At 41.5% G+C, this 20,310-nt stretch overlaps 1 protein-coding gene across 1 annotated transcript in view; it reads left to right on the forward strand.

The window, feature by feature from the left end:
* niban2b (niban apoptosis regulator 2b) overlaps positions 1-20,310 on the forward strand; it is a 46,714-nt gene that overhangs the window by 8,426 nt on the left and 17,978 nt on the right. The window contains exons 2-5 of the mRNA XM_088009157.1: positions 17,759-17,889; positions 19,350-19,478; positions 19,571-19,676; positions 19,832-19,999. Of these exons, the coding sequence (XP_087865283.1) occupies positions 17,759-17,889; positions 19,350-19,478; positions 19,571-19,676; positions 19,832-19,999 (534 nt within the window). The remainder of the gene's footprint in view (positions 1-17,758; positions 17,890-19,349; positions 19,479-19,570; positions 19,677-19,831; positions 20,000-20,310) is intronic.

A 20,310-nucleotide genomic window follows, 5' to 3' on the forward strand; every position in this document is an offset into this window, starting at 1 on the left:
AATAGAAAACCTGTGGTGGAGATTGAAAAAAATGTTCCACAAGAAGGCTCCAACCTGCAAAGCTGATCTGGCAACTGCTATCAAAGAGAGTAGGCACCAAATACTGTTTGTCCCTCATCAAGTCCATGCCTCAGACTAAAAGCTGTTATAAAAGCCAAAGATGGTGCAACTAAATACTAGTGATGTATTTTGAATGGTCTTTTGTTTATGTGTTTTTCATGATTCCATACTTTTTTCCTCAGAATTGAGTGATTCCATATTTATTTCCCTGTGTTTGGTCAATAAAAGTATCATTCACTGACTTCCACAATGTTTTCTCTTCATTTCTTTGAGTGTTCCTGAAAGCCAACAAGTTGCACTTTGGAATGACCTTAATATTGTATCATGTTTTTGATCCGAGTTTGTTTTACAGCATGAAATGTCTGAATGACTGCTCATCCAACACTGGTGATTCCATACTTTTTGCCAGGGGTTGTAAATATGAGTTGAACATCTTCCTCTTGCATCTGCCTTCAGATGTTAAGTTAGTGTGGTATTTGCAAATCTGAAGTGAATTGTGAGAAGTAACATGTCCTACCTAGACCTTTATTTTGTCATCTGCTTACTGTTTAAACAGCTGCTTTAAAGAAACCAGTTGAACTTGCATGTGTTGTGTGGTTAACCGGCTCTAGTCAGGGGTTTCACATTGTACAAAACTTGGATTCTAAAGGCACATGTGTAACAACACTATAGCAACAAGTAGACGACACAGCAGTAGTATGATGCATCATGAACAGTGATGAGTCCATTTACAGAGAGGAGGTGGAACACCTGGGACAGTGGTGCAGAGAAAATAATCTCTGCATCATTGTGAATAAGACCAAGGAGATGGTGATGGATTTCAACCCCTGCACATCAGAGGAGCAGCTGTGGAGGTGGTCTCCAGCTATAGGTACCTGGGTGTGCATATATCCAGTGACCTCATTTAGAGTACCAACACCTCCCACCTGGTCAGGAAGGCCCACCAGCATCTACTTACTCAGGAAGCTGCAGGGTGTCTGTCTTGGAAACTCTGAGGAGCTTCTATCACTGTGTGGTGGAGAGCGTTTTCTGCACCTGTATCAACATGTGGCACAGCAACTGCACTGCTCCTGAGAAGATGGCTCTGCAGAGGGTGGTTAAGACTGCCCTGGGGAGCAGCCTTTCCTCCACCTCGGACCTCTACACAACATGATGCAGGAGGAGGGCGCTCCTCATCATGAAGGACTCCACTCATCCTGCACACAGACTATTTCAGCTGCTCTCTTCTGGAGCAAGACCACCAGGTTGAGAAATAGTTTCTTCCCTTCAGCCGTCAGACTCCTGAGCTCAAGCTGCACCTAATTCAGTGTAATCCCAGAAATTTTTACACACACACACACACACACACACACACACATATCTATACATCACATAAATTACTTTATTATTTATTTATTTTTGTGTAGTAAGTTTCTTAATCTGGGACCTGAGTCCAAATTGTGCACCACAAAAGAGCAAAGGTGGTATAACAATAAAAAATCCTTGAATCCTTGAACAGTCCTAAAGGCTTGCTCCATGCAGACAAAGAACCAGTCTGGTGGGTCAGTGGGTGAGGGGACAGGAAACAGGAAATACTTGAGAACCCTGCACCAACAGATATCTTCTATAAGTGATCCCATTAAGTAACCCCTGAAAATAGGACAGTTTCAAGAAAGTTGCATCATGAGAGAACTCACAGAGTAGGGATGAGGGGGAGGGTACAAACTAAGGAAACTTGTTTTTATTAAATTCAAAGCTACAGTTCAAGTGCTTCAATTTCACTAGATGTTGACTAGTTAAACATACAGTTCTGCAACAAGGCACACCCACCAACTTGTACAAATCCAGTATTCTTCTTCCACATCAGGATAATGCTTTGTCCAGCTTTATGTTCAGGGATTTGGAATATTTTAGTATTTCACAACCACCAGATTGCAGTCTTCACCAGCGTCAGAACCTGAGCCCAGCCATCGGTGTGTACTTATTTCACATCCAGTCTTATGTTCCTGGTTCCATATTTGCCTTGAAGTTCAGCTAAACATTTGGTGCTGCCATTAGCACTGTGGGAACACAGGCTTTATTTATGAGTCAGTGTGTGGGTCTGTCTCAGTGGAATGTTATTTAAGCAGTGTGGAGAAAATGGGGTGGAACGTGGAAAAATTAAGTTGAGGGTCTCATTAGGCTGTGTTAGAGGAATGGGGATCTCTGAGATCCCAATTATCTGAAGATGTTGAATGAACCTTAAGTTTTAAGAATAGATTCCATGAGAACACCCTATTGGTGTGATCAGGTTACCTCAGTGATGGAAGACAGCACTGTAGATGACCTCAGCACCATGGAGGCCCAAGGGACAATTAATCTGGGAGCTGGCTGCAGCACAACAAAGAGCTAGATGCACAGGACAAGCTTACTCTGCTCTCTGTGCTCTGGGGTTGAAGTACACAGGGTGGAGGGGTGGGGGGAACGGGAGACATAATTTGTGGAATGTGGGACTGAGTGGAGACGCTGTAACTGAATGTTTTAAGATATGTTTATGGTATTCCTGTTATTTTAACCTCAGAGATTATCTGTTCTGTTTGCTTTGGTTGTTAACAGAGAACTCTGGTACTTATGATTATATTACAGTTTCTTGTAATGCTAAATCTACATGCACTATGTACCCTTCTTTGGAAGAAAAAAAAACAACCTTGACCCAACTGTTCTCTCCAACTGCTGGCCTATGTCCAAACTTTCTTCCAAAGATTTGGAGAAAGTAGTTTTTACAAAACTTTGCATTGCACAGAGGGTCTAGACCAGTGTTTCTGAATCCCAGTCCTCAGGAAGCACTGCCCTGCATATTTTAGTGGTTTCCCTTCTTCCACACCTGACTTGAATAAGTGGGTGATTAACAGACTTCTGCGGCACTTGATGGCATACAGAGAAGGTCATGCAATCATTTGAATCAGGCGTTGTGGAGCAGAGACTCATCTAAGATATACAGGGCAAGGAGAAGGGAGCGGGGCGGAATTGAGAAACCCTTGGGTTTGGAAAAGTGATTGCTTGCAGTCTTAATCAACTGGATCTGATTTTACCCAATTGTTATTGTTTGGCTGTGATGCAAGTAGTGTGCCAGGAATAGCTAGGAATATACTTTTCATATACACACGTGGACAAAATTGCTTGGAACCACTTAAATAAACTAGAGGTGTGCCGATCGATCGGTCACCGATCATAATTGGGCCGATTTTCGTGAAAAAGTGCATGATCGGTGATCGGCGATCATTGGCTCTTGTTGCCGATACCGATCACCTGCATCTCATTTCCAACCTGCCTGTGCAGCTGGTCTCCTCTTTCCTTCACTCTGCGCAAACGCGCAGCAACAAATCCTAAGCGATGTGGAACTATAACGCACTGAGTGAATGGGGAAGTTTGCGTGTTGCTGCGGAAAATTGAAGCAGGTCAAAATGCATCAACACAACGAATCTAATATGGCATAAAAACAATGCCATACTTGACGGGGTTTGGCTACATCGAGGCTCACTGCAGTAAAAAAGACATACGGATCAGATAGCAGGTAAAGCAGCGCACAGCTACAAACACTCACCCGGATTAGCATGATGGTCAGAAAGCTAAACAAATAACCCGCAAAATTATTTTAAGTCTTCGAGCTGCGATGTCAGACGCTGGTTCTGCTCTCGCTGTTGAACCGCTGCTACGCTACAGGTAGTAATATTTGACAGATGGAGCTTCGCTTCTGCTCCACCTGGTAGTGACTCTCACACCGAACCTCTGCTTAAAGCTGCAGCATCTAACCTAAAAAAATAAATTTTACATACGTATTAAAACTTTCGTTGTCCTAACATGAGACAGATAATCTCTAAAAAAAATAATCGATCTCCTCCCTGATCTGCATAATTACTCCGCTCAGTCAGAAACATCCAATCAGAGCTAGCAGTAATCAGCTAGCCGCCATGCTATCAGGAAGTTCTCATTCAGTAAATCTGGATTATTTATTGTAATGGAACCTGTTTTTGCCTTTGAATGTTAAGTTTTATACTTGAATTTTTTTGGCAATGTTGAGAGGTTTTATTTTTGGCTCTTTGCATTATTTAGCCTCTTCAGAGCCTTCATATGTTATCAGTCTGTTAAAGGTAGTATTATCAACAGCAGTACAATTTGCACAATTCCTGTTTTGTTTAGTTTTCTTCTTGAAAAAAGTTACTAAAAACAAGTTTTTGTCTAAATTAAGGTGAATTCCTGGTTCCTTTTTCCACATAATGTAACCAGTAGTGTTCTGCCCAGGCTGGATGTTGGGGATGTTTTTGATTAGTTTTAAAAAGAGTTCTATTGGTTTCTCTGTGTTTTATTTTGGAGGAGAATTTTTAGAGAACAGTGCATTGTGGGTATGAGAGGCTGTTGCAGTTTGGAATACCTGTTGGTAGAGAGAAAGCCTGCCTGTTGATGTGTGAACTGCACCTCCTGTGTTGTCAATCTTTGCTTGCACCTCCGAAAGCAATGGCTTTTCATTCAACTTTTCATTGAGCTTTCTACACTACTGCTCAAGTTGTGTCAAGAAAACGTATTAAAGGAGCAAGACGCTCAGCTTCCTGGCTCTTGAAACTGAGTTTGGCTTGCTGTTGACCTATGTTAACATACAGAGTATCTAACACGTAGTGATAACAGTATAGTGAAAAGCCATTCTCAGCAGTTGGTGGAAGATAAAACTCATGACACAGAGATGGACAACTCTCATGAGGAAAAGGCAGAAGAAATGGCTAACTCAGAAACTAAAGCATCATCTAAAGCTAGCTTGAGATCCAAACACTCTAGCTCTAAGCATTCATCCTACAAGTCGTCCTCTAAGTCCAGTGTATTTGAAGCAGCCATCTTTGCACGAGCCTCTGCTGAAGCCACAAATGCTAAAGCTTCCTACAGTAAAAAACAATTGGAAATTAAAAAGCAACAAGCAAATCTAGAGCTGGATTTTAAGATGCTGGAGATAGAAAAGGAAGCCGCAGCTGCTACGGCGAGAGCAGAGGTTTTAGAAGCTGCCGCAGCTGCTGAACAAGACAAAGAGACAGTGTAAAGAGTGCAGTCCAACCACAAGTCGTCAGACAACGAACCGTGGAGTATGTGCAACACCAAGCCCATCTAAGGTCACATTCGTCTAAAGAAGAAATGCCTCAGGTCGAACCAGCATTGAAAGCATCATCATTCGACCCAAGGAGATCTGGTCAAACTCCCTCTTCACCGGTGCTCATGAAAATGTATGGAAAAGATGAACCTTTTGACACACCAAGAGACTATGTCAGGCCCAACAGTTACCATGATCCCCACCACAATTACCCACCTATGACTGACTTTGCTAAGTTCCTTGCACGTAGAGAGTTAATCACAACGGGGCTCTTTAAGTTCGATGACACCCCTGAAAATTTCAGGGCATGGAAGTCATCATTTTCGAATGCAACTGAAGACATAGACCTCACATATAGTCAAGAGTTGGATCTCTTAGTGAAATGGCTCGGTAAAGAGTCCTCAGAGCATGTCAAGAGAATCAGAGCTGTTTATGCCACTAACCCCAAAGCTGCCCTTCATTTAGCATGGGACAGGTTAGAAGAATGTTACGCTACACCAGAAGTAGTAGAAAATGCTTTGTTTAAAAAACTAGACAGTTTCCCTCGCCTTACAAATAGAGACAATGTAAAACTCAGGGAACTAGGAGATTTGCTCCTAGAGCTGGAGGTTGCGAAAAATGAATCTCATCTCCCAGGCCTCGCTTACCTCGACACACCACGAGGTGTTAAAGCCCATAGCGGAAAGGCTACCTCCAAGTTTGCAAGATAAATGGCTTCACGCAGGTTCAAAACACAAACAAAAATATCAAGTAACATTCCCTCCCTTCTCATATTTTGTGAAGTTTGTCCAAGAGGAGGCAAAAGCGAGAAATGATCCAAGTTTTGTGACATGCAGCAACCAACCTTTCAACAGAGGTGAGAGACCATCATTTAAACAAACTGGCTACAAACCTCCTCTAACTGTAAACAGAACAGAGGTCAGTACAACCACTCTTCCTAGTATGAAAGAGGAGGATCTAACGCGTTACTGCCCAGTCCACAGGAAATCACATCCACTAGCAAAATGCAGAGCTTTCCGGATCAAGCCAATTCAAGAAAGACGAAACATACTCAAAGAACACAGACGGTGTTTTCGTTGTTGTTCTCCTACGCACACAATAAAGGACTGTGATATGAATGTCAGTTGTGAGGAGTGCCAAAGTGAAAAACATTGCTCTGCCTGATGTGATTCAACAACCCCGGCCAGAAAGCACACCTGAACCAGAGCCTCAGCTCCAAGACAACACGCCACCTGAGGTAACGTCACGGTGCACTGAGATCTGCGGTAAAGGCTGTCCCCCACGTTCTTGCTCTAAGTTATGCCTAGTTCGAGTTTTCCCTAAAGGTCAACCAGAACGCTCCGTCAAGATGTATGTGATCCTTGACGATCAGAGCAATTTCTCACTGGCTCGTCCCGAATTCTTTGAGCTATTTGGCATCCAGGGAAGTCATCTGACATACCACTTGAGAACATGTGCTGGTCTAACTGAAATGTGTGGCAGGAAAGCAGTCGGGTTCCAAATAGAGCCAGTAGGTGGAGGTCCATGTCTAGACCTCCCTCCTCTCATTGAATGCGATGAGATAGTGTTTAATAGAGATGAAATACCTATGCCTGAAGTTGCTCTGGCCCATGCTCATTTGAAACACCTCGCTCCTCTCATACCAAAGTATGATCCAGATGCTCAGATACTAGTTTTACTCGGCAGAGACATCATACAAGTCCACAAAGTGCGAAAACAAGTAAATGGACCCCCCTGCGCTCCCTTTGCCCAGTGCCTGGATTTGGGTTGGGTAATTGTCGGGGAAATATGCCTCAATGCTCATAAGCCAACTGTCAACGTCTACAAAACGCACATTCTCTCCAACGGACGTCCATCTCTCTTCACTCCTTGTCCAAACAGCATCAGCCTTAAAGAAAAACCATGCTACGCCGGGGAGCACAAGAATAACTCCGTTAAACACAACTCAAAACTTCATGCAGCAGAAGAAAAGCTAGGAGAAAAGATTTTTGAGCGCACAGAGAATGACAACCAGCGTGCCCTGTCCTTTGAGGATGAGACGTTTCTAAAGATAATGGAAAAGGAAGTTCATCAGGATAAAAACAACAACTGGGTTGCTCCTTTACCGTTCAAGTCCCCTCGCTTGCCACTTCCAAATAACAGAGATCAAGCATTGTCTAGACTCAGCTCACTGAGACGCAACCTAAACAACAAACCCCAAATGAAAGAACAGTTCTCAGAGTTTATGGACAAGCTGTTCAAGAACCATCATGCAGAGATCGCTCCACCCACTGTCGACAACACTGATTGCTGGTACCTGCCCATTTTCGGGGTCTACCATCCCCAGAAGCCCGGTCAGATACGGGTAGTTTTCGACTCTAGTGCAGAGCAGTGTGATGTGTCACTCAACTCTGTACTGCTAACGGGCCCAGATCTCAATAATACCCTCCTTGGTGTGCTGATTCGGTTTAGGAAAGAGCTCATTGCAGTCACTGCTGACATCCAGCAGATGTTTTACGGATTTCTAGTCTCACCAGACCACAGAGATTATTTGAGATTTTTGTGGCATAAGGACAATGACTTGGCAAAGGAGGTCCAGGAGTACCGTATGCGGGTGCATGTTTTTGGTAACAGCCCGTCACCGGCAGTAGCCATCTATTGCCTACGAAGAGCCATTCAGAAAGGCGAGACAAAGTTTGGAACAGATACGAGACACTTTGTCGAGAGACACTTCTACGTGGATGATGGATTGATTTCGCTTCCCACTGAATCAGCAGCCATCGATCTGCTCAAGCGAACATGTGAATCCTTGGCTGAGTCCAACCTGAAGCTTCATAAAATTGCCTCAAACAGTGTCTCTGTGATGCAAGCCTTCAAACCAGAAGATCTGGCCTCTGGCATCAAAGACTTGAGTCTCGGTGATGACCTTTTACCAGATCAGAGAAGTCTAGGAATGTGCTGGAACATAAACACTGACTCATTCACATTCAAGGTAGCTGTTAATGACAAACCCTACACCCGCCGCGGGGTTCTCTCAGTAATTAACAGGTATAGGTAGTGTTTATGATAAAAAAATAAATAATTATGTGATCGGTATCGGTGATCGGTATCGCTGATCGGCCCTCATGGGTGATCGGTATCGGTATCGGGAGGAAAAAACCTGATCGGCACATCTCTAAAATAAACTTAAATATTTTGGGTTTTTTTTAGTCATGCTGAGTTTCATAGTGGTGCTGAATATTGTATTTATTAAGCACCGAAACTGGCCACAGGCACACAGGTTTTCCATTCACCTCCATGAACATTTACGAATAAGTCAGTTTTTCTCGAAAAATCCAACACTGTGTGTACTTTTCTCTTTTTTGACAGACATTTTGTTGATGAGGCTGGCCAGGGCCAACCACATAAAAAGCTGATAAAGCGTTCAAACCAAACACTTATTACAAAACCTGAAGCTCAGTGGTACCATCTGTTGTGGCAGAAACAACCAATCAAATCCAGCAGGAGTGTCTTGCCGCTGTCAATCAGGGCAACACAGGGCAGAGGGTGAACCTGCACACCCCCTGCAAGATGTTAGATTTTAGGAATTTTCTTATAATGAATTGTTTTAATGAAGCAATTAAAGGAATAAAATTTATTTTTATATGTGCATAAGAAATAATATTTATTATAAATTATATGCCTAATCTCTTATTCGATATAACCCTTATCTGAAAGTGCATCAGGTAACTTGCTGTTTGTTGATGGCTTTAGAAAAAAAAAATTGAGTGGACCAGCACAGCCTGCTGTTGTTCTGAGACATGATCAAATGTCATCAGCTTACAGCATACAGGCTGCTTTATAAGACTGTGTCATATTAGAGTTCTGGGGTTTGTAGTTGGATTTGAATTTGAATTTGAATCTGACTGTGACTGTAATAAAATGGGTTTTATTTAACTGCATACAAACTGGAACCCATTGTCTTGTAAAATCTCCTATTACGTTTTGTTGTGAACTAGCTCCATTTAAATAAAACTGAAATGAATTAGGAACATCAGTTTGTCTTGCCTTTCCTTGCTATAACACAAAACATAATAGGTTGGAGAATCTTTCTCTTGTAATTGTAAATATAAAGCTGCTGAATTATTTTGTGGCTAAACAAGCTCCTGATGCATAGAAAAGCCTGAGTACTTCGAAGAACCTATCATGAAGTTTCAGTTGTACATGAAGACTTAATGGATAAGTGGAAGTCAAATACTACATATTATTTTGAGTGTATAGTCAGTTGATGTAATCTATCCAAAATATAGTTACTGATGTCTCTGTTTCACCTCATCAGTTTTCTTATGGTTTTAATGTGACTGAAGAGTAAATATTCTATGATATTGTCCTGGCGTGTTTCTGTGTTGGATTCAGTTGTGACCCGATTGGAACCAGTCGAGTCAAACATCAGCTAAGTCTTAAAGTTTCTTGTGCGTAATTTGACTAAAGCAAGTAGAGCAGCAAAACTAAAACTTTAAAGCTGATTAGATGAGTTGTAAAGTAAAGAACACTGAGAGCTGGGATGAACAGTTTTCATTTCAACACTGGCCCTCCCGGGGTGTGGGGGGGTTTTCTCAAGTGCTCTCATGTAGTTATCATGAGGAACTTGGTGCTGTGTGACTAATGTGTCAGGGATGACTGCATTGTTACTCCCAACTGTTTGAAATGTGGCCCTGCTTCACCCTCCATGTGGTTTTTGGATCTGTTGAATCACAACTTCTCAGATATTTATGGTTAACTACAGCCTCTTGGACTGTGCTGGTCTATTGACTATCTACAGAATACCTTAAATGGCCACTCTACAGAGTCTTTACATACTGTATATAAAGGCAAGTTTATTTTCGTACTCTAGAAAATCAAAGAGTTTATAGGAGCAGAGATGAAAAAACATCAAATACCAATAGTCAGGGTTGAACAATAGTAGGAGAACGTGCAGTAATGTTGTCACAATGATGAAATAACTTTCAAAAGATAAACAAATATTGAACCAATTGTTAATGTCTTTCTGGCTTGGATTTCTGTTCTCTGACTGGAAAAAATATGTTGATTATTTTCATCTCATCTACGTGGCTTTAATCACACAGTGCCATCTGGATACATCTGCTGCTTCTAGTTCTTAGTTGGGATCACTTGATGATTTTCCCAGAAGATTGTAATGTCTTTCTAAAACATAATTTGCTGCATTAAATAACAAACCTCACCAAATATATTACTGACAAAGATGGCCTGAATACTTTTTGCTCGCGTATTTGGATATTTAATATTTATGGCAGCCCAGTTCTTTCTGATACGGTTAAAGTAAGTTTACGATACCAGCAAAATTTCAACATATAGTGGAGCCTTACCAGTGTGACGGTACAAGGCAAAGATTGAAGCAGCAGTCAGTCAGTCAGTTGGTTCGCACTGAAAAGAGACATCAACTGTTCTTTACATGTGAGAAATATGTTGATTTGCAGTTTCAGATAAATACAGTCACATGCTGGTGTGTGATGGGTTTGCATAAAGCACTGCATGCTTTTGGTCAGCATGCACGGGGATCACAACATTGAGCTCACACCATGGGAAATCCTCTTTTGCAAATCCCCTACTGAGGCTGTGAGTTGTAAAACATTTCCTGTTTGATTCTGCAATCCCAGCTATATGATCTGAAATCTCACACAGCCCACGGGGGTAGGTTACCTATTGACCCATAATAAATTGATATTTAGGTCTGGGTTGGACTTTCAAATGAGGTCTGATGTTTGCTGTATTCAAACCCTGTAAATGAAGATCTAAGTGAATGGAAGAATTTTCAATCTGTAGAATTTTTGGTCCAACGCAGATATTCTGGTGTTTGTGGGGACCACAGAAAGGCAGGAGGTTGTTGATTCCAGGTTATGGGTCATTTTTTGTCCAAGAAGCACAATTTAGTGGTTAAAATGATCCAGTTTCACTAGTGTGCAAAACAATGTTATCAGATGTGTATTCTCAGAATTATGTCTGTGGAAAGAAAATCATGAACACTAAACATTAACTAAGCACCACTGGACTTTAGACATCCTACTTGGCTTCCATAATAACTTTAGCTGAACAATTTATTGTTTTGAGACAAAACAATGACTCAACTTTATATAAATACATTTTTCTCTTACATTCACAGTCGCTCTTTAAGCAGCTATATGCACTATCCTGCCAAAAGTATACTTCCTCCTCCATTATAACACCTGAATTTATTGAATTCAGGTGATATAATTATGTCAACATGTGTATAAAATCCTGCACCGGTGCAGGAGAAGTCACTAACTTTCTGTAGAAACAACAGACTTCCAAACTTAACGTGGCCTTCAGATTATTTAAAGAACAGTATGTAGAGAGCTTCATGGAAAGTCTTGTAATGGCCAAAGTGCTGCATCCTGAACCCTTCCCTTGGACAATCAGGGTAAAAAGTATTCACCCTATTGTATGTATCACCTTTTAATTATTTTTTTCCAAATCTAATCAACAATATAATTTGTTGTCATGGGGCCCAAGATTCCTGGCAGCGCTCCTGGGTTGGTGGCATGTCTGACTTTAAATAAACCAGCTTTTAGGTGTATTTTGAGCAGGTTAGTTCTGGAATATTCATTGGAATGGAGTTTCACTCCTACGCAGCTCTGAAAATGCACACTGACTGTAAGTATGCCTTCTGAGAGGAACAATGCAGTCCCCTCTAACTCTTGTTCCTCTCTAATAAAATCTTGATTATGTGTAAACAGATCAGCTGAAGTGTGAAGCTTAACCTGAGGGCAGCATATAGGCAGAAATTACCAACATGGGCCACAAAGCTGAGTAGTAAATCTTATTGCCAAACATATTTTCCCACCCATCCTGGAATCGGGTGTACCAGTCACTTCCATGGCCACAGGTGTATACAATGAAGCACTTGGGCATGTAAACTGTTTTTACAAACATTTGTGAAATGTGTCGCTCTCAGGAGCTCAGTGAATTCCAGCATTTAACTGTGACAGGATACCACCTGTGCAACAAATCCAGTCGTGAAATTTCCTCGCTCCTAAATATTCCACAGTCAACTGTTGGCTGTATTATAAGAAAATGGAAGTGTTTGGGAATGACAGCAACTCAGTCACAAAGTGGTAGACCACGTAAACTGACAGAGCAGAGTCAGTGAATGCTGAAGTGCATAGTGTTAAGAGGTCGGCTGGCAGAGTGCTGTGGATGAACATAACTGACCTGACCTCAACCCGATAGAACATCTTTGGGATGAAGTAGAGTGGAGACTGAGAGCCAGGCGTTCTCGTCCAACATCAGAGTGCGACCTCACAAATGCACTTCTGGAAGAATGGTCAGAAATCCCCATAAACACACTCTTAAACCTTGTGGACATCCTTCCCAGAAGAGTTTGAGATGTTCTAGCTGTGATGGGTGGAACAACGTATTATTGAACCCTATGTATTAAGAATGGGATGTTACTTAATCTCTTATGTGAGTCAAGGCAGGTGAGCGAATACTTTTGGTAATATAGTGCATCTCTGCTGCCCAAGAATATACATACAAACTGCAGACACTAAGTACCTGCTTGAATAGGAAAATTTTATGGCTCTTTCTCCATTTAACATATGAAGTTACAAAAAGAGAGAGAAAAGATACTTTCACCTCATCCAAATTGGCATAACTCTGCAGAGAAAAGAAGCTATACTTTCTTACCCAACATCAGTGATGAACCTTACAGATTGGGATTCTAGAAGCGAGAGAGAATTTACACAAACACTGTCTAGCCTCGCATAAAGCATTTGCAGAAGAGTTGAAGCTGTTGTAGATGAAAAGTTGAGCTGAAAGATGAATGGGATGTGTCACTTAAGTTTTTATATTGGTGTAGACAAACAAATACATTTGGCAATGAAGTGTATTATATTTTCAGTACAATGAAACTTTTCTTGGTCCAGTTGTTCTGTTCACATATTACATGTTGTGGAGTTTAGGGAATGATGGTGAGAAAGCTTCAGAAAAACATACACGCAGGCAGGATCCATGCCAAAAATACCAAAACAAATGAAAATGGAAAATATGTGGAAAAACCCTTTAATATCCTCCAAAACAACTTGCAGTAAAACATGCTCTCTTACTTTTTTAAGATAAAGATCACAGTCCTCTTGAGGCTTCCTGTCAGCTAGCCAGACGACAATAACCTTGTGTTTTTCCATAGTTCTTTGCCTAAAGAACACATTCAACAGCAACAATGCAAAGTTCAAAACAGAAGAGTTTAACTTTCATCATACTGACCTCTCCTGACTGTTGCATTTCTTATTTAGGGAATGACACATTAGGCACATAGAGCAGCATTGGTTCAGTGCTGCTCTGTGTGTGTGTGTGTGTGTGTGTGCGTGTGTGTGTGTGTGTATATATATGTGTATATATATATATATATATATATATATATATATATATATATATATATATATATCTCAAAGTTGATCCAGAAAAAGACCACAGAGGGAAAATGTTGATGACCGAGTTAGAAGCTTACTGTGGAAGAAAACCTACTTCAGAACTAGAGTACAACATGCTGTCTTGCAGTGCTTGATCATTCCCTGGAATTCTTATCAATTTGATTCTTCATATCTTGGTTCAGCCAATAATTTATAATTACATTTGGATAACTAATGGTTTTAGCAGAACACTTAGTTACACAGCTCTAAATGTAAAAGCAGCGTTTCTAGCCACAACACAGAGCTGATGGGCTCCAGTTGGTCATCCTCCTCCCTGCTGCAGTGGCAGCTGGGAAGCATCCTTCCCATGAAATGCAGATTGAATTTAATTTTGAGTCTCAGTGATTACCAGTCACCATTGAATGAAATGTATCCAATTCATTCTGGGTTCCTGACTATGTAGGGTGGGTGGGCTCAACATCCTTTTTTCAACAGCATCCAATACCGTTTTTCTGAATGTTGAAGAGGTCAATCCGAGGACGCATAGTGTTGCTATTGGAGATTGGCTCTGTTCTGAAAGCAACAAAGAAAGTGAAACAAGTCTCCAGACTTTTCCCACATGACAAAAGTGAAGATGTTGCCTCAGGATTTATGTAACATCAACATCTTTCATCCATTTGATTCTTTTGTCAGCTATAAAGCTCCCATCAGTACCCAGCTCAATACTCCTCCTTTGTGTTCCAGGACCAACTTCTAAAAGACAAGTGTGTTATCATATGGTAGCTCTTTCATCCATCAGCTAAACACATTTTATACTTAAGTGATTTAGTCTCAGAATTGTATCGGAGTAGACATTAGTTTAGCTTAATGTCATTGATTGCCTTGTTTAATTTGTCTGCATCTCTTAGCGTCCTGATGAAGGTTTCAGGAACAGCTCCATGGCTGTTATCTCAGCACAACACCGAAACTATTCAGCATGAATCTGAGGCCAGTGTTTTCTCTATATGTCTAGATAAGTCTCTCATATCATTAACCACCAATTTATATTAATAGTAGTCATATTATACATACTGTTGTACAATTCTGGGAATGAAAAGAAAAACGTATTAAGATACAAATGATAATGTTGGATTCAATCTAAGCCCATAAAAAAGGAATCGTTTATTTTATTTCATTCACCCTGCTGTTGGACATTTTAAGTCCAGCCATTTATCAAAGATTTAATTTTGGAAATCAGATTTGACACATCCGTCCGTCCATCCATCCATCCGCCGCTTGTCCTGGGTCAGGTGACTGGTGGTAGCGGCCTCAGGACGCCCGGACTTCACTCTGGGAGAATCCGGGGGAATCCCAAGGCGTTCCCAGGCCAGCCGAGAAACATAGCCCCTCCAGCATACTCTGGGTTTTCCTTCCCCTGGTCCTCCTGCCAATGGGATGTGCTCCGAATACCTCACCAGGGAGGTGTCCAGGAGGCATCCTAACCAGATACCCGAGCCACCTTAACTGTCTCCTCTCGACGTGAAGGAGCAGCTGCTCTACTCTGGGTCCCTCCCGGATGACTGAGCTTCTCACCCTATCTCTAAGGAAGAGCCCAGACCCCCTATGGAGAAAACTCATTTCGGCTGCTTGTATACGTGACATCGTTCTTTCGGTCATGACCCAAAGTTCATGACCATAGATGAGGGTAGGAAAGTAGATGAACCAGTAAATCAAGAGCTTCGCTTTTTGGCTCGGCTCTCTCTTGAACATAACAGACCGATACATTTATTTATTGCATCTGCAGTGTCCGCTTCACTGCAGACGCTGTGGCAATCCATCTGTTGATCTCTCGCTCCATTTTTCCCTCATTGGTGAAGAAGATCCCGAGTTACTTAAACTTCTCCACTTGGGGTAGAACATCTTCCCCAACCCAGAGAAGACACTTTACTCTTTTCCAGATCAAGACCATGGCCTCAGATTTGGAGGCACTGATCCTCGTCCCAGCCGCTTCACACTCAGCTGCGAACCGCTCCAGCGAGAGCTGCAGATCACGACCTGATGAAGCCAATAGGACCACATCATCCGCAAAAAAACATAGATGTGATCCTAAGGCCACCAAAACGGATCCCCTCCACACCTCGGCTACGCTTAGAAATTCTGTCCATAAAAGTAGTGAGCAGAATCGGTGACAAAGGGCAGCCTTGGCGGAGTCCAACTCTCACTGGCAACAAGCCCGACTTACTGCTGGCAATGCAGACCAGACTCTGACACCGGTCATACAGGGACCTAACAACCCGTATCAAAGGGCCAGGTACCCCATGCTCCTGGAGGTCACCCTCAAGGCTTCCTGAGGGTCACAGGCAAATCTCATCCACCACTGAGGCGCTCTTTAACCACCTTGGCAACCTCATCTCCAGAGATTGCAGAGCCCAATCTTTTTTAACCATGTAAATTAAGTTTCTCAAAGCAGAGTTGTAACACTTCATTTTTAGCAATTTACAGATATGAAACATTTTGCACATGGAATATTGCTTGTTTTATTGCAGCTATGCTCAGATTAGACAAGAACATTAGTATCATCAACCCCTGAATGGCTTTTGATTGAGAAAAATTTTACTGTTAAAGTGGGTACTTAAAAGGTATCACAACAAAGTAACGGTATACAGATTAAGACTCAGGCTTTTGTGATTTTTGGGAGTGAGTGACAGTTTCAGAAATTTCATACCTTTCTATTCCTTCAATAAATGCAAAAGCATTTCCTGTTTATAAGGAACAAGTGGGTTCAAATCTATAGTTCTCTTTATACACACTACTTTTGGTCCCTTCTGAAGTTGAGATTTCTTTCTGCTAGAAGGGAAAAAGCATCTATTGGATCTCTTGATGTGCAGGCACAGGGAGGAATTTCTTAAGGGGTCATGAAGGTTTACAAGTTCTGAGTGTTTGTTGAAATTGGAAAGCATGTGGAAACTTATGAACTCTGTGACTCCTTGGTAAGCATCAATGTCTGGATTTAGTCACTTCCCATAGTGATGAGCTGCTGTTCCACTCACGGGGGAGTGGCAGTTGTCTCTACTTTTGCTACTGGATCAGATTTGAACATAGTTGTGCACCACAACATCATTATAAATGTTTCCCAACAGATGTACTAATTTGTCTTCTGGACTGAATGTTTGCTTCCATGTCCAACAAATTAAGAAATGTTGCTATGGTGGCAGTCCATGATCAAAACACAGCAGACACTAAGTTACAGGTTTTGAAAGGCCACCCAGTTATCCAAAGGGTAAATATTAGCAGGAAAAAAACAGTGGTGTAGTTGTTTCTGGGAGGTCAGCAAACTAGAGTCGTTGCTGACAAGAAAAAACAATCCAACTTTGGTATTTAGCTTTTCCCTATTTGTAGATTGATGCTGTTTGTCGTATAAAAATAGCAGACAGCAGTATGCACTGCTTAGGACCTGCAAACCTGCTGCACAACGCAGTCAGGTTAAATTCAACCTAAAGATGTAAGTAATCTTTAGGTTGATCACTGATAATCTGTAATCATCAGTGTACTCACTTCGTTTTGTCTTCCATCCTCCTGTATTAAAAAAAAACTTATTTCTGCTTCTGTACCCATGTTGTTCTTGCATACTTGATTTTTTTGTTCACATGATTTCACAATGAACTTTCATTTCCCTTATGACACACACAAATATCTGGTTGGTAATTTTTCCATATTTGTTCAAAGACTGAATATGGGTCAGGTCATTAATGGTTACAGTCAGTGGCAGTGAAAGTATGTAGCAGGGTAATTTTGACTAATTGTGGTAAGTTAGGTCTACTTGGTATAAGGAATGTTTACACATTTCTTTAGGCTTTAATGATGAGATTACATTATCCTGTAACTAGCAGGATTCTTAGAATAATTTGATCCTTGTTGTCAAACACCAATAATTTTCATTGGGGTTAGAGTTGCATAAAAATATCAGTGTTTAGCAGGCTATCTCACTGGTTTGCACCAAACTAGTGAGGTAGATAGATGGTGATCTATCTTGTTCTTCAACACTGCTGATGTCTGTTTGAGACCCTCTCACAAACAGAGAGGAAGAGCCTCTTTGGTACCTCCTATTAAGTCATCACTGGTTGAAGCTGTTGTGCTCTTTTGTTTGAATTATGATATATGAAACAATATACACTGTATAGATGCCATGGAAGTCTAACTTCTGCTCTGTATTGTGTTTCAGCCCGGACTGGGGTGGTGATGGCTGAGTTTGGGCATCTGTATGAGCAACAGTACGCTGTAGCTCTTTTCAACAAAGTTCGCTTTGACTTAGAGGGAGGAGGCGGCCTACAGCCACAGCTACTACAGCGCAAGGTAAGGGACTCACACTCAACCCTACACACAGTTATCCTGTTCTCTGTGAATATTGAGACAGCTCATGGAGGGCACATCAAAAAGGCGCTTTCAAGGGTTAGTCATTGCAACTTGCATTCCTGTGCATGCAAAGCAAATACAAGTTCTCTTTTTTTAAAGAAGGCAATTAAAAGCAGTAGAGTATACGCCTATAAACCAGTAGAGTTAATAATAAAGTTCTAATAAAGTGGCCAAAGACTGAGTATGGTGCACAAGTTACTCAACATTTTGTTGCTAGGTAACTAAAGCGAGTGCGAGTTAGTTGATGCAATCCATCCAGCTTAGCTGTCTGTGAGACGGTCATCAGCTGCAGTGGTCTCAGACTCCAGGCATCAAGGGCTGGTCTGCTGCAACTTTTTGTGCAGGGCAATGTGCAAGACTCTGGCCCACAAGGAATGCAGTTTGAGACGTGCAGTTCTGGATCAGAATTCAATGGATTTATAGAATATTCTATTGAATGTATTTTTTTTTCTATTGATGTTGATCATGTGTCTTTTATGATATATCGTTATTGATTTATTGCCCAGCCTTACCACTGTGGGCTTCTGGGTCATTAATAGAAGGGTACCAATAATTTTCTTCACGTGTGTAGTCTGTCTGAATTCTGAGAGCATCATCTCTATCTGCCACCTATTGGTATGTTTGTTCCTTCAAACTGTTGCTCTCATTTTCATGAGAGTCGAATGTGTCCAGTTGACTTTAGTCATTTAAGTTAGTCAATTCTGTAGTCTGTGATCCATTTGCTAGTTAAGTGTGTGATCCTCAATCTTTGTCATGAAACGGAAACAGTCTTTTAGAGTGAACCTCAAGTCTTAGTGACTACTGTTAAACTGGTGTCGTCTGTTCCCAACTTTATTTTCATGTTTAAAGCTTAGCAGGCAACAGAAAGCTTCTTTCACAAACTCACATGTTGCAGAATGTTGCAAAATTCACAGGCCATGCTAAGATTAATGCCTAATGTTCAGTCCAGATTACATTACATTACATACTTGTGGTATGACGTTAAATCAGTATTGAGCACAAGGTTTTGTAGCTCCAAAAAGTCTAACACAAGACAAGCATTCTCTTCTAATTTGCAGGACCGAACAGCTAAAAAACATGCAGATGTTTAACAAGTTAAGGTCTGATATAAGTCTTCACATAAAACGAGGCTACATGCAAATGCGTTTGTACCTTACTTACATTTATTTAGGCAAAGGTCTGTCCCATGGGTCAGACTTTCAAGTCATTTGAAGAACCAAATGACTTGAAAGAGTTTCATTGACTTTTCTATGATGGAACCTGCTGGTAAAGAAAAAACAACTATAAATAACTGTAAAATAGAATAACTTTTTTTATGTAGATTTATTTTTAAATATGGGATGAAGGGATATTCTTTGGTTTTCCTTCAGCTTTTAGTTAAAGTGTGTTATTTCTCACAGAACCCTTTGGTGAACAAATCCATCTTCTCAGGATCAATCTTCCAGTGCTTGGAGGAGAACAAGAAATGGAGAAATCGCTTCCTCTTTGTCCCCGACACTTACAATATCAGTTACTACGACAACAAAGCAGTAAGCGAGACTGGCTGGACAGCTTAAGAATTTTGCCGACTGGCTTCACCGGTGCATTAACACACCTCCTGCTTTTTTTTTTAACCTTCCAGACTTATGACAAACACCTTCCTCCCAAAGGAACCATTAACTGTGCTGGTTACAAAGTGCTGAACTCTATGGAGCAGTACATGGACCTAATCAGCAGCAGTCTGCCTGGTGAGTATTGCATTGGTGACTGAGACACCATTGCTGGGTGCCTCAGTCAACTGAAGCTGCTGTATTTTCAGTGAGGACAGCAGAACACGGTGCTGTTCCGTTGTGATGTCACTATGCTCAGTGTGTTGCTTTCTGCATCTCATACATTATTTCAGGTGTAAAAGCCAAGGTGGGAAGCGCTCCCTTCCTAAAGTTTCCTTCCCAGTTTCCTCTGATGCTGTGGCATCCTTACGCCCGACACTACTTCTTCTGTGTGGAGACGGAGAAAGAGCAGCAGAAGTGGCATGCTGTCCTTCAGGACTGTGTTAGACATGCAAACGATGGTAAGAGCTGCCAGCTAATTGTCGACAGAGAATGCTAGATTAAATACATCAACTGATAACCGAGTTATACAAATATTACTGCCTAATCCGAGACTGTTGGTTGTATTATCTGGTAGTTCCCCCCCCCCCCTCCAACTAGAGGACTACAGCATACTCTCTGCAGCTGGAGTGAATAGCTACAGCAGGGGTCACCAACTCCAGTCCTCGAGGGCCACCATTCTGCAAATTTTAAAAGTGTCTCTGCTCAAACACACCTGGATCAAATAAACTGCTCGTTTCCAGCCTATTGCAGAGAGGAATGAATGCTGGTG

Source organism: Poecilia mexicana, unplaced genomic scaffold (assembly GCF_051168715.1).
Source record: "Poecilia mexicana isolate PSO_F unplaced genomic scaffold, ASM5116871v1 scaffold_9, whole genome shotgun sequence".
Lineage (NCBI taxonomy): Eukaryota > Metazoa > Chordata > Actinopteri > Cyprinodontiformes > Poeciliidae > Poecilia > Poecilia mexicana.